The sequence below is a fragment of the Diadema antillarum genome, unplaced genomic scaffold (assembly GCF_040938485.1).
Source record: "Diadema antillarum isolate AM-2024a unplaced genomic scaffold, OU_Dant_1.0 seq00000338_RagTag, whole genome shotgun sequence".
Lineage (NCBI taxonomy): Eukaryota > Metazoa > Echinodermata > Echinoidea > Diadematoida > Diadematidae > Diadema > Diadema antillarum.
This window is the reverse complement of record NW_027271351.1, coordinates 761,516-775,811: the sequence shown is the minus strand read 5'-3', so window position 1 is coordinate 775,811 and position 14,296 is coordinate 761,516. Positions and strand designations below refer to the sequence as shown.

At 37.9% G+C, this 14,296-nt stretch overlaps 1 protein-coding gene across 1 annotated transcript in view; it reads right to left on the bottom strand.

The window, feature by feature from the left end:
* LOC139730822 (uncharacterized) overlaps positions 1-14,296 on the bottom strand; it is a 39,490-nt gene that overhangs the window by 5,129 nt on the left and 20,065 nt on the right. The window contains exons 7-12 of the mRNA XM_071641692.1: positions 7,127-7,234; positions 6,137-6,322; positions 5,153-5,450; positions 3,735-3,785; positions 2,518-2,604; positions 972-1,126 (exon numbers count right to left, since the gene is read on the bottom strand). Coding sequence (XP_071497793.1) covers positions 972-1,126; positions 2,518-2,604; positions 3,735-3,785; positions 5,153-5,450; positions 6,137-6,322; positions 7,127-7,234 — 885 coding nt within the window. The remainder of the gene's footprint in view (positions 1-971; positions 1,127-2,517; positions 2,605-3,734; positions 3,786-5,152; positions 5,451-6,136; positions 6,323-7,126; positions 7,235-14,296) is intronic.

Here is a 14,296-nt window from a genome sequence, read left to right as displayed (position 1 = left end):
TATTTTCTGAAAATTGTGTCCATACTTTACCTCACTATAAGTTCTTTGATGTAGTCTTTTTAGGCGAAAGTAAAATGAAAGACAAACTTGGCAATAAGCATATATACATATCTTACTGGAGGGAATACCTTGTAAGAAGACATACGTAGCACAAGCACATGTGAAGCAAAAGTCATTCATTTCACACATAACTCTTGAACTTTATCAGAAAGGTCAGACTTTAGATATGACAACTCTTTCTATATGAAATCAGATTGCTGTCAGTTTTTTTTTTTCATATTAAGTTCACTTGCATGATGGAGTACTCATAATATGTCTGCAAAGAAACTACATGCTGGTTATGAAACCCAACATGTCCACTTATTTCAATATTACCCTGTATTAAGGTATATTCCACAGAAGTTGTATTACCAAATTCCTTACGATGCAACTGATAATAGCACTCACTGTAAACGTGGAGTACAGACAACATCAACATCAATATCACTGATTGTTTCAGTGCTGCCATCTCTGGAAGAAAAGACTACAACAGTTCATGTATGATGTCACACATGGACAACAATACAGAAAATATACAGCTGAGAATTCCACAATCTTTTCAATGAAAAGTATACATTCCCTCCTCTTGATACTGACATGGGTTAGGGTAGCATAATTCCTCCTGCTTTCTGAAAGAGGCAAGTCAAGTGTTTTTTTTTTTCATTATGTTAGAAAATTTCTTAAAGGTTTAATTTTCTTTACATTTTCTTTTTATTGTTGTCCATGTGTGACATCAGAATATGTTATAGTCTTCTCATCCAGCAATGGCTGCATCAAAACTTTAAAAACTCTTGAAAACTATTGAACAGATTGTCCAATTTTCCTAAAACTTCACTGATGTGTTCTACTGATATTGCTACATTCACCCCATCCACATAATTTGGCTTTTATTCTTAATTTAACATAAGAAGAGAACTGAACCACCATCTTACATTGGATCCTTTGTTGCTGAGGATATCAAAGCTAAATTCTGTTGTTGGCGCGGGAGGCGAGAATGGATTGGGCGAGGTGGTCGTCACGGTCCCCGTCCCGCTCTTGTCTGAGACGGCTGCCTTAGAGACGGCAGCATAAAGGTCATCCAGGCCAACTACAATGGGTTCAAAGGTCATCAAAAGGAAGCATGTGAGTGTATGATTCTAGGAAGGGTATATTGTAAACATCCCGTCTGGCACTGTTTGGTGTGTGCAGTAAACTTTCACAAGTTTCACTCCTACAGGCTTAAGTGATATACTTCAATTCCAGTTTTGATGGGAACCTTACAAAGGAAGATTAAGCCTTTTCAGCATTTTTCAGAAATGTGTTTCACTGCTGTAATTCAATGACACCAAATTTTCTGCAAAATCTCATTGTATGGACTGAAGCAGCCATATTAAAAAGAATTCAGTTCAAATCTGTTTCTTACCCTACAGTCATACCCTAATACAGAAGAATACATGTAGCATGACATAACTAAATAGGAAAAAAAACTAGAAATGTCGCTACAGCGACTGGTTATACCCCCGCCAAACAACATTTCATAAGCTTTGGTCAAAAAACTGAGGAAGTAGTTAAATCCGCAAGATCTTTCCTTGATCTTCTGCCATTAATATGCCGTTACCATGGCAACGTACTTTCGGGTACTGTCGAAAAATGCGTCTTGCACATCTACAACCAAAGGCACACATCTGTACCAAGTTTCATGGAAATTGGGCAAAAACTGAGGAAGTAGTTTGCAACACAAAATTTTCCATCATTTTGGCTCATAATATGTGAGCTGTTACCATGGCAACATACTTTTTGTCACTGTCAAGAAATGTGTCATGCTGACCTATATCCTAAGACAAACATTCAATATGAATTCCATGAGAATTGGAGAACACTGATGAAGCAGTTTTGCCATGAAGCATTTTGCCCTATATGTTACCAACAACATGCCGTTACCATGGCAACGCACTTTTTGCCACTGCGGAAATATGTGTCTTGCACATTAACATATTCAGATGAACATCTGTACCTAATTTCATAAAAATTGATCAAAAACTGTGGGAGGAGTTCGCGACGCAAGATTTGTACCCATTTTTGCCCATAATATGCCGTTACCATGGCAACGTACTTTTGGGTACTGTCAAAAAATACGTCTTGCACATCTACAACCCAAGGCACACATCTGTGCTAAGTTTTATGGGAATCGGTTGAAAACTGAGGAAGTAGTTCGCGACGCAAGATTTGCAACGGACCGACCGCCCGACCGACCGCCCGACCGACCGCCCGACCGTCCGCCCGACCGTCCGCTGATTCCTATATACCCCCTTCAAACTTCGTTTGGCGGGGGTATAAAAACTGTTTGGTCATGTTGCTCCTTGGTTTGTTCATGGGATAAATATTTTGATTTTGTTTTGTTTGTGGTTGTTATTGTTGTTTTTTAGTGCAATGTTCATCACATACTAGCATATTCGCAATATGATCAATTAAAAACAGCATTTTGAAAGAAGAACTCACTGCTTGGAGCAGGAGATGTTGCCGAGGGTGACATGGCACCAAAAGAATCGCCCCTTCTAACGGTTCTTGGAGGAGGGGCTATCACACCTGAAGAATGAAAGTAAATAGCAAAATATCCAGATTAAGGGTGCGGTCAATTTGAAAAGAAACAGTCCCCTCACAACATACAGACCCGCAAGATATCATATCTTACATTTATTTATATCTCCCAACAGTCAAATCATTCCGCTAGAAAGAATCTTTATAGGTGTCATATACACAAATATATGCAGGACAAATGGGGGAGGGGGGTGATATTGATATCTGATGGGACCAATGCATATCACAAATGCAAATCGATTACGTTCACAACTGCATCACTGAGACAGCTTCCCACTGAAATACTGCTAGAATCCATGGAGCCTTTGGAAAATTTGGCAGTTTGGCTTGGTTGCATCTGGCATACAGGTACTACTCTAAGCTGAAAACTTTCTATCCGATGCTAACCATTTCATAGATGGCTCTAACAGGGTTCCCACAGAAATTTGAAAAGAGAATTCCATGACTTTTCCATGACTTTTCCATGACTAAATTGCTGCTTTCCATGACTTCCTTTCTGGCACGGTTTCCAAAATCAGACACGTTATGATGGCCTCCACCTCCCCTCACAGCCATCCGTTCCACCCACTATCTTACTCATGACATTTACATCTATTATCATTAGTATATGTCCCAGGAGTTATGTAGAATTTGGGATGTCACAAAACTGGGAAAAATGGAAATCATGAACACCAATTATAATAGCAGAGTATGATCACAGAGTATGAGAGTTGCGAGACACGACAAACTGGAAAGCTGCCATTGCCAAGAGGTAAATGCAATTCCATGACTTTTCCATGACTTTTCACAAATTTTCCAAATTCCCTGACTTTTCCCTGACTTTCCATGACCACAAATTTTTCCAGGATTTTCCACGATTTTCCACGATTTTCCAGGATTTTCCATGACTGTGGGAACCCTGCTCTAAAGTACCAGGCAAAAGGCCACCTGATTTGGTAGTGGAAAGGGGGGATATTGTTTGTCATGTGACTAATTTTTTATCAGTCTTATTGCAGGAATCTTTGCACGAGGGATATGACTAATCAAAATAATCCTAATGCTATGATAATACTTGCAGGAATCATTTAATGAACTCATGAATTCCTGAATTCAGGGTAAATTATGTAGGCATGTCGTACCTGCTCCCTGTGATACAGTAGGTCTTGGTCTGCTTCTTGCTATTCCAGGAACTATTTAGATATGAAGGAGAGAAGGCACAAATTGAAAGGATTACACGTTTGATAAGTAACAGGTTCTTGTCATTGCAGGGTTCATGGGGCTATAGGAAGCAATTCCTTGCAACAGCAGCATCTGCTAAATATCATTACACTGATTAATACATTATTATCAGACACAGCAGTCAAATAAATGGTGACGTGATTCTGACAAGGGATGAAACAGGCTTTAACACACTGGTGGGTAAAGAGAGGATTTTAACCCGTTGAGGACGAGTCCTGAGTATACTCGGGCAGGTGTCTATAGGAAATGCATGTTGTAGCAAAATCAAACCGTCCTCAAGGGGTTAATATGGTATGGAATAAACTAAGAGATCTTCTTGGATAATCGACTGACATTTTGGAAGAAGAAAAAGGCTCAGAGAGTAGACACAAAGGCAAAGAGACAGAAGAAAAGAAAGCAAAGGAGCCGTACAAAATAAAAAAAGAGAGGGTGTAAGGATGGAAAGAGAAAATTAAGGAAAAGAAAAACACTAAATTGTAAGCAAACTGGTGAAATGAAGGGATGAACTCATAAAGATAGATTGTACTATGAAGATATTTTGTCTGAAAACAGCTGTTAACTATCAAAGTTTCTAGACCATTTGCATCTCCATGGAAAGAGCGCATATTGTGATCATAAATCATTGCTACGTCTGACTGGCTTCCTGGGAAAACAAGACTATTAAGTAAATTAATATGCCACTTGTACTGTGGCCAGAATTAAGAACCTCCTCAAACCATTTCGGAAACACTTTCAAAAAACCGATTGCTTGACTGTTTATACTGCTTGGGTGGCCCGCTCAGATTTTGCCCAAGCAGGACCTGACTGGCTCCGTTCTCATGGTAACTGAATTCTCCTTAGATAAACAGTGCAAGTGCAAGTGTTCTTGGGAAAATTGAATTCACACAAAAAAGTTTTAAAAAGGACTGAAAATCAGCACATTCCAATTGCGAATTGTAATTCAGTATTCGGGGTTTTTATCAAACTTTCATGTTCAGTGGTAATTAGGGAAGCACATACATTATTACAATCACTGACCTTAAGCTTTGTAAACTTATTACTCTAGAACTCCAGTAATTCTGCTGCAGGACTCACCATATAAAAGAGTGCAATGAGTTAATGTTTTGGAGTTGATTTAAAAATCTCTTCTGTGGATATAATATTAAACTTTTTTTTTGCAAGCATCAAAAGATATGTCAGACCTTGCTATGAAAATAAGTGAATCTCAAAAAATTATATCAATCAGTAGTACTACAATGTCTAACATATGATTGTTTGTTTTATTGAATTACATTTTTGGCTTTGAAAATAAAAATTCAATCTGTCAAGCAGCCCTTACCAGCGGTCTGAGCTCCGTTGACAGTGGGGGAGGGGGGAACCGGTGACATGGGTTCGGCGGGGGACTGGACAGGGGACGGGGATACTACAGGGGAGAGGGGTGCCACATTCCGGGGCGGGGCCGGGGGAGGTGGTGGTAGCAGCAAAGGTTCTATGGGCTTGGCCGCTGCCGGGGGTGCAAAGGTGTCGTCAAATACCCCTCCTGGTTTGGCCGCCTGGAAGGCTGCAGCTTGCTCCGCCAGCGTGCCCCCACTCGTCATGGATGTGGTTTGTGATGGGTCCGAAGGCTGGTTTAATGTCTTCACAGAAACACAGAATCAAGAACAATGCCTCATTTCTTCATTGTCTTGATTTACATAAGCAGATTATAATCTGAGCCAAAAAATCCCAAGAACAAGAGTCATGCACTATGCTATGAGATAATGACATTTCATATACCACAATGTTTATCTTGCATTGTAATTTAAGCATATAATGGCTGATCAAATATGCATATGTTCATTTCTCAAATCTGATTTCCCAATATTATATGACAATACTCCAGAAACAAGGAATGACATTGTTACTGTCCTGTTAAATTATGTGTTTAAGCATAGATTTTGAAAACAATACTTTTCTTCATTGACATTTCACAAAGTCATAAGGCAATGTGTCCCAAATCAACTTGATTCACACACTTATTAACCCATTGAGGAAGCGCCGTAAATAAGAGCATTTGGTATTGATCAGCTTTCATCCAAATTTCCAAATTAACCTGTAGGTTCAGTGTTGCAAAAGGAAACATTCTTTTCTTTTTTTCAATTATTTCTTTTAGTCCTGTCCAAGTGAGTGAATGATTGCAACTGAGTGTGTTGAAAGTGATATTGTGATATTGATCAGATGTGGACACAATGCCACATCTCAGCTGTAATGGTACATCCATTAAAAGCAAAGAAAGAAAGATAATAAAACGGTCATGTGACCAGGTTTTAAGTTGCAGTCTTACATTGAGATCTGCAAGTAGATTGACAGCAGTGAACGATTCTGATGTTGGCGATGTAGGAGATTGCACGGATTCCGTGAAAGATGGAAAGAAGTGGACTTCGGTCTTTGAAATGTCTGATGCGCTGCCGTTGGTCTCACCAGCAGTGTTGAAGGGGTTAAACTTTGCTGATCCAATGGGAGACTTTTCCTGCATGCCAACAACAACATTGATATCATCATCATCATCAAAAGGCAGGGCTCGACACTAGCGGAGTTCCAGTGGCCCTGGGCTACTAAAAATTGGTGATGGGCTACTGAACTTTCAAAAAGCATAGTTTCTGGTGGCCTGATCAGGTAGACAAGATTCTACATAGATTGCTACATTTGCTTTTATGTAGTACTGATAGTGCTATTTCATTTCTTTTTCAGGCTGCTAACATTTCAAATATAAAGGTTTTAGAGGCCCAAATGGTTCACCAAAGAAAAAAGTAAGTGTCAAGCCCTGCAAATGTCATCACGTTTTAACAGCATACAGGACTCATAATTTTCATCCCTTCCTGCCAGCAGTTACATTTGGTAAACAAGCAGTATCAAACCAAATTTTTTGCCTTGATTTCTACGGTAGGCCAGGATATGGTAAGTGTGTGCAGTAATTCTGACTAGAAGAATACCAGATTCACCTAAACTGAAAATCAAGTAGGATTCACTTAAAACATTACGATAGTTGCTCACTTTTCAATTTTCTTCAGCACATACAAGATGTAAAAATAGAGTCCATCACACACATGAAGTTACACTATAAATGCACATAACAAGATTTGCACAGAGGACTAGATTTTTAATGCATACCTTGTACCAAATATCTTAAATTTCCAGTCTCAGAACTTATTCTCAGACTACAAAATCATTGACAGAATCTCTACTATATTGAAAACAAAGAACATAATCTTACGAAGTAGAAATTTATTCTAGGTATTAAATAGGTATTAAATGAATAGATTTTAATACTGACCTGCTCCCCATTGGCTTCCAATGAGTATGAAGGGGTTAATCCTTGTTGTAACTCCAGCTCCACAACTCTCATTTTAAGCCTCTTATTCTCAGCCTCAAGGTCTTCAAGCTACGAGGAAAAAAAGACAAAGAAACAAGTCCTGTCATATCACTACCACCAGACTATCTAAAATAAGTTCACAGATGAGCTCATAAGAGATATCAGCATAAGTCATTTCCAAGAACGCATGTGGTACGAAATGGAAGCTTCCATAAATTTGAACATTTCATCCCCAATTCCAGTCACTTCAACATGATCATGATATACGTGGTAGACATGGTGAGAAATATGTGTCCCCTTCCACGCAAATGGGGTATGATGCTTTATTTCCTTTTCACACATTCATGATTTCATTAGTCAACTCAAGAGGGTGAGTCTATGAGTATGAACACATTCACCAAACATCATGTCTTTTCATTGACCTTCAAGAAGTATCAAGCATTATGCAGAAAGGTTGTTGATATTTCAGCACTCTCACACATAAACAAAGGCAAGAATATGCTGCATTGCTAAAACAATCAAGGTTGAGGCTTTCGTCATATTATTCATATCAGTATTCTCATACAGCATGACGAATCATTGTGCAAGTTTTATCATCTTTTGATAGAAACACGGGAAAACACAACCATCTTGAATTTCAAACTTGGGCAGAGAAAAAGAAACTAGAAGGACTAAGAGAACTAGGAATATACACAAGCAGAGCTATGTGCTACCCAATGACAATCATGAAGCCAAAGAGCAGAAAATGACAGACATACAACCAACCAATGTTTTACAAAATGGAAGTGACAAACTGCAGCACTTGCTCTCATGACCACTCACTGTATGTCACACATGAGGGCAGAAATATCTACACAGGAGATTTGGTTGTAGCAAAGAATGGGTGAGTTTTTAGAGCTGCTAGCTCTGAGGCAGAAGGGTGTTAATCCCACTGACTCAGGATGACCTTAACACCCTTATGGCTCCAAGGTTACTCATCAGAAAAGTACTCTACACTATTTCCTACTCAGTTCAGTTTTCATGTTGTTTTTTTTTGAAGTTTTATTCTCCTTGGAACTGTAGACTGAGTCAAATTGATCAATGATACTTTATGCAAATAACCAGTGATGACTTTGAGAATACACAACTACCTCCAGGCAGTATTTTCCCTTAAAATACCATCATACTAAAAAATTTATCAAATCCTTCTTGTTTTTGCAGTGGAGGTAATTTTCCCTAAATACTACATTCAGATCTCTTGAACAATTCCTTTACCAGCAGGGCTAATCTCTATTCAATGCATAAATCAGATTTCGAATTCTCTGACATACATAGACTCTGCTTCTTCTCCGACATACATAGACTCTGCTTCTTCTCCATTGGCATTTAATGCAAGGGATGCAAAACATTGCACAGTGTAACCTAACACAATAATCAGCTAATATATAAAACTTAAAGAATTTAACATAGGTTTAAAAGTAGAATCTACTGCAAAATTGGAAATTTTCGCAGTGTTGAAATCTTCGCACATAATGCGAAAACAAAAGCTCACAAATATTTTTGCTTGTGATACAGGTACCACTATTAAAATATCTTGAGTCTGTGGAATTAAAAACACACAAAATTCATCTTTCCCACCCCAGTGTGAAAAATTACTCGCGTGAAAATATCCACATTTACAGTATCTAATGATTAGCAGATATAAGAGGAAGACAGCAAATCCACTGGATCAAACTTCTAGCAGTACGTGCCACCAACATTTGTGGTTTTTTTTTTTCCTGCAACCATCTACTTGCTTAACCCATTCCCAAACAAGATTCTACAATCTCCACAGACTTTGTCACAGGAGCAACCTGGTTGCCATGAGCAACGGATCAATAAAGACTACGAACGTATGAGCAATACTTTATCTAATTTCCTGTGTTTAATGATCCCATGCATATTGGAGGTGAAACAATAAAAAATAGGGGAAATACATGGACCAACTGTGACTGATAAGAAAGTGAAAAGAAGTGAAGCAACATGTCCATCTTTGTCTCTCTCTCCATCTCCCTATTCCTCTCTTACTGTAAGGAAGCTTTTAGTTGCTATACACATGGTGTCTGCATAACTATGTTTCTGCGCAGGAAATGACGAGAGTGTGTGTATATCATACAGTCCTGCTGATGTTCATTGCTACATCCAGTGTTATGAGAGAAGGCGGGGGGAAGAGAGATGAGAGAGAAGATTGCTCAAAGACAGCACAGGAGCATGTGACTACTAAACCCCCATCCATCCACCACGTGCAAAATCCTGACTCACACATCAGCCAGTGACCGTATCCATGGCAACGATGAAACATCTTTAAGGGCAGGAACCCTTTAATACGGGCACTCTTCATTCCCATTTTATATTTCACCTTGCAGTATTCATCTGTGTCAAAGCTATGAACAAACTCCTCCCCAAAGTTACCAAGCCAAATAATAGCTAAAAGTTCTTCAGATTATTTCCTTTTCTTTTCTCTTTAAATGCTGAACAGACATCATGATCCAGAAGACCTAATTTTGCTATTTCTTTGATTTTTTTATTTGCCTTATGACACCCCCCCCCCCCCCCCCCATTTTTCATGCAGATATACCATAATGAACATTGGCACCTTGCTGTGACGCACTCACTATTTAAGCCATTGATCATTTCACACTACAGCAAGTCCATATTGTCTGTTTGGCTTCCCAGAATGCTGTGCAGGTTAGGGCATTCACCTTCCAAAGATAGAGCACTTTCATTGTGTTTGGATTTATGCCAGATTCACTTGATACTGCCTTTCAAACATCTTCACATCTGAAGAAATATTCAAAGTGTTACAAAAAAGGCAGTAACCTTTAATAGTGCTGAATACACTGACACAGCAAATGTCAGTAAAAAAGTATATTAAAAGAAAATATATATATATATATATTTCAATACATACCAATAGCATTATGTAAAGAAATTATCATATTACTACCAAAAAAAATCCAAATTTCTGTTGTTACAAGGCAAACCATATCCAAAGCACACTTTCTCTGCCTTTATCTCTTACACACACACACACACACACACACACACACACACAAACACACACCACTCTCCCCCTCTCTCTCTCTCACTCTATCTATCTCTATCTCTAGTTATCTCTGTCTCTATCTCCCTTTGTGTCCTTGTCTGTATTTCTGTTTTTAGCAAATTACTCCCCACCCTGTACTACATATCTTTCTCCAGATCTGCCAACCTATATATATATATCTTTTGTCCTTGTCTGTCTGTCTCTTTCATTTACCTCTCCACCCATGTAGCTGTAGCTGTTTGTCTTTTTTTCCCACACACACACACATAAATATAACCCTCCTTACATCCAACTGGACCCAATGGAAGACCAGCTATTGTAGCTGAATATGGGCTCTCCAGCCATCTTTTCAGATGGACATGAAACAAATAAACAAACAAACAAATACACACACATACACACACTCTCTCTCTCTCTCTCTCTCTTTCTCTTCCATTCTGTCACTCTCTATCTACTTTTCTATTTTAATTTATATTTATTTCTTTATCTTTTTTCCTGTCTGTCTGTCTGTCTGTCTGTCTGTCTGTCTGTCTGTCTGTCTGTCTGTCTCTATCTCTCTCTCTTCTTTACCACAATCTTGAATCATTGTTAGGACAGTGTTCCTCCATGAGTTCATCTCTTCATTTAATGGACAGGTAGTGATTATGACAGTGAAAGAGAGCATATCAAATATGCAAGACAAATGGCAAGGAATACATGAAAGACAAGTTGGAAGTTGGGAGAAAGATAATCAGAATAATAGATACATGATGAACACATAAATATAGAGCTTTACGTGGAAAGATAGATATTGTAGACAGATACACACGAAGATAGACAATAGAAAGATACACAGACTAACAGACAAACAGGTAAATAGATAGATAGATAGATAGATAGATAGATAGATAGATAGATAGATAGATAGATAGATAAATAGATAGGTAAATAGATGGAGGATACATGTAGCTAGAAAGACTGACAGACTGACATATGAATAGACTGATAAACTTCTGCAAACTGATATCCTTTCGAGATCTTGCATGATTTGCAAAGTACTTTTAAAGGGTGTGTACAGTTCTGGTCGAGGTGAGGATTTAGCTTTTAGCTTTATGCGAGATATTCAGAAACCACTCTGTTAGATGTCAAAGAGCATGCGATTCTAAAGGGTATCAAAAGTTTATTTGATGAAAATCGGTTTTGAAATGGCTGAGATATCCCAAAACAAGGTGAAACAAGGAGATCTTAATAAAGTTGTGGCCTGTCGCCTTTTATTATTATCACTTTTTAGGATATCTCAGCCATTTCAAAACCAATTTTCATCAAATAAACGTTGAATCCTTCTTAAAATTACATGCTCTTTCATATTTCATAACAGGTTTCTCATTATCTCACTTAGAAATGTTCAAAACATGAATCCCTTACCTCAACCAGTACTGTGCAGTCCCTTTAAACTACCCTGAATTGTGTTTCATTATGCATAATTTGTATCACCACAGTGTCATATTTTTATCACAATCTTAACTATTCTGCCACTTGCTAATCTGCAATTATGTCGTTATGCATAATGTAGAGGGACTGCAAATCATTCTTATGCCTTGTGTGTGAAGAAAGATAAACTAAGAATTGATGAGGAAAACTATGCTGGCAGGCAGAATATCTAAATTTGATGGGCAAAATCAATAATTTTTCATGTTATGGTGTCTTTTAGGTTTATATGAAGAAAAGTGTTTGTATACCTAATCACTCTGAATGCATTCATAAGCAGGAAGAAATTACCCTTTCATTTTATAGATTTAGTGACACTGTGTTTCAAACCTGATCTGCATACTTTTTGCAGCACTAGACTAGAATACTGAGCATGCTTGTGGTCATTTAAAAAAATGACTAATCAGTCTACAACTTAGCAAACTTGGATGCATACTACAGCAGTACCATTTACACAATTGGATTCCTCTGTAAACATAATCTAAACACCTGGGTACATATATCATGCATGGTTTGCCTTATTCCGAAAGGTCTGTGAACTAATATCATGTTAAAATCTGTGAACTATTTTCCCTACAGGATATAATAATGTGCTGTGCTTAACACCTGTTCCTACTAAATACATCATTTCAATGACTGGAATCAAGTTTGAAAACAGTTCTTGTTACTATGATGGGCAAGTCCCTAGCAAGCTTTCTAGCTGTCGGGGAAAAATCTTTCATCATTCAAAGTACACATTAACTTTGAATATAACTATCAATAAACTTGCCTACACAGAAATGTAACAGCTCATATCCTACCCTTTGATGTTGATGTTTACTTTAAAACAATTATTAAAAAGAGGATCATGGCAAACCAGTTTCGTGTAATTCAAGCCTAAACAGAGAGTGGGGGAGGGGAAGGGGAACATGCTCACCCCCCCCCCCCCCATCCCCAATGATCACAGATTTCTTTGTTTTGGTTTCTTATTCACTTCCTTCCTTCTCTTTGTTTGTCAATTATGATTTTGCTGGCAGATCTTTGGCTCAAAAAACATGGTCACCCTCTACTGATGCATCATGTTTGTGAAATCAGATACCAGTCCATATCTGATTCTTTGGTTATTTTGGAATCCTTTCAGTCTAAATCTGAAAACAGTTCTTTCCTGAAGGTGTGCATTACATAAATGTAATTTGATTACATTAAATTAACAATTTTATATCTTTTCTGCAACCTCTTGTATTTCCTTCTCTCGGGCACTGTACTTCCGTAATCCATCTAAGAATACTGTAAAAGTGGATATTTTTGCGCGAGTAATTTTTCACGCTCTGACGGGTAAGAGGAGTTTGGCATGTTTTTAATTCTGCGGAATATCAAAACATTCACTATTGAAACATATGGCAAGCAAAAATATTTGCATGCTTTTATTTTTGTGCTAGTTTCTGGTTGCACAAAAACTTCAACACTGCGAAAATTTCCACTTTTACAGGAGTCTCCCTTGGGCTTTGTAAATGCTGTGGTAAAAAATGCATTGACTGCTGTCTCCCTATGGGGTAGTTGGTACGGCTTTGGTCAAAGACGTTTAATTTCAGAAATTGTCAAACTGAGCAGACTCAGCTGTACGGTGACATTCAAATGCATGAAAAATACCCTAAAATGTATGTAAAAACTTTGAGAATTATGCCGTCACTATGAAGAGATCTATGAACAAATATCACCTTGCTAACTAAATCATTTACTGACTGGTTTATTCTAACACTAATGTTTAGGGAAAATATTGAGTGTAATATATCCAGTTACTCACAGATGCTTGTTTTTGAAGTACTTGGCATCTACATGTATTTTCACACTTGATTTTATTCAAACTTACAATGCATCAGATTCATAAAATATCAGAGAATCCGATATACTGTAAAACAAGGAATGTTTGCATGCATTTTAATTTTGTGACTTTCGCAAGAGCCGAGATTCGCAAAATTAAAATGCATGCTTAATATCTTGTCTACACTATTATGCATTGAATGTTAGAAGCAACTCATGAAAATTTCATGCTGTGAGTAAGGCCGTCGGCTCCCATTCGTGAAAATTTCATGTCACAAAACTTGTGTGTTTTACAGTAGAATGTTGGATCATGCAGATCAGATTCTTTGAATAGGAAGACATAGGTGATCAGTGTCTTTAAAAGAGGTTTACTCATATTGCCCATACCACCCCCATACCCTAAAAAAAAATCTTGCTGATGAAAATAAAAAGATAACGGATATTTTTAAAGCATGATGCACGGTCGCTGAGGTTAACAAGATGTTGTCTAGTGATAAACTGGAGGGGAGGGGCATACACTGTGCCCTTACTTCTAAGATTGAGTGGTGAGTAAGCATGTACAGCACATTCTCTTAGTGTCTGTCTGACAGGAAGCTGAATTCACCTTGACTCTAGCGATAAGGACACCAAGATCTATATTACTCATGGCACACATACCCGCTGTATCATCACTCTTTCAGCCCCTATATCAAACTCTCTACAGTTCTCTCCCTCTCTCTTACCAGCCAACCCTAAAATTCAGAATATACATTAAATGTAGGAATAGCTGGGAAAAATAATGAGAAAATTAGGAATTTTCA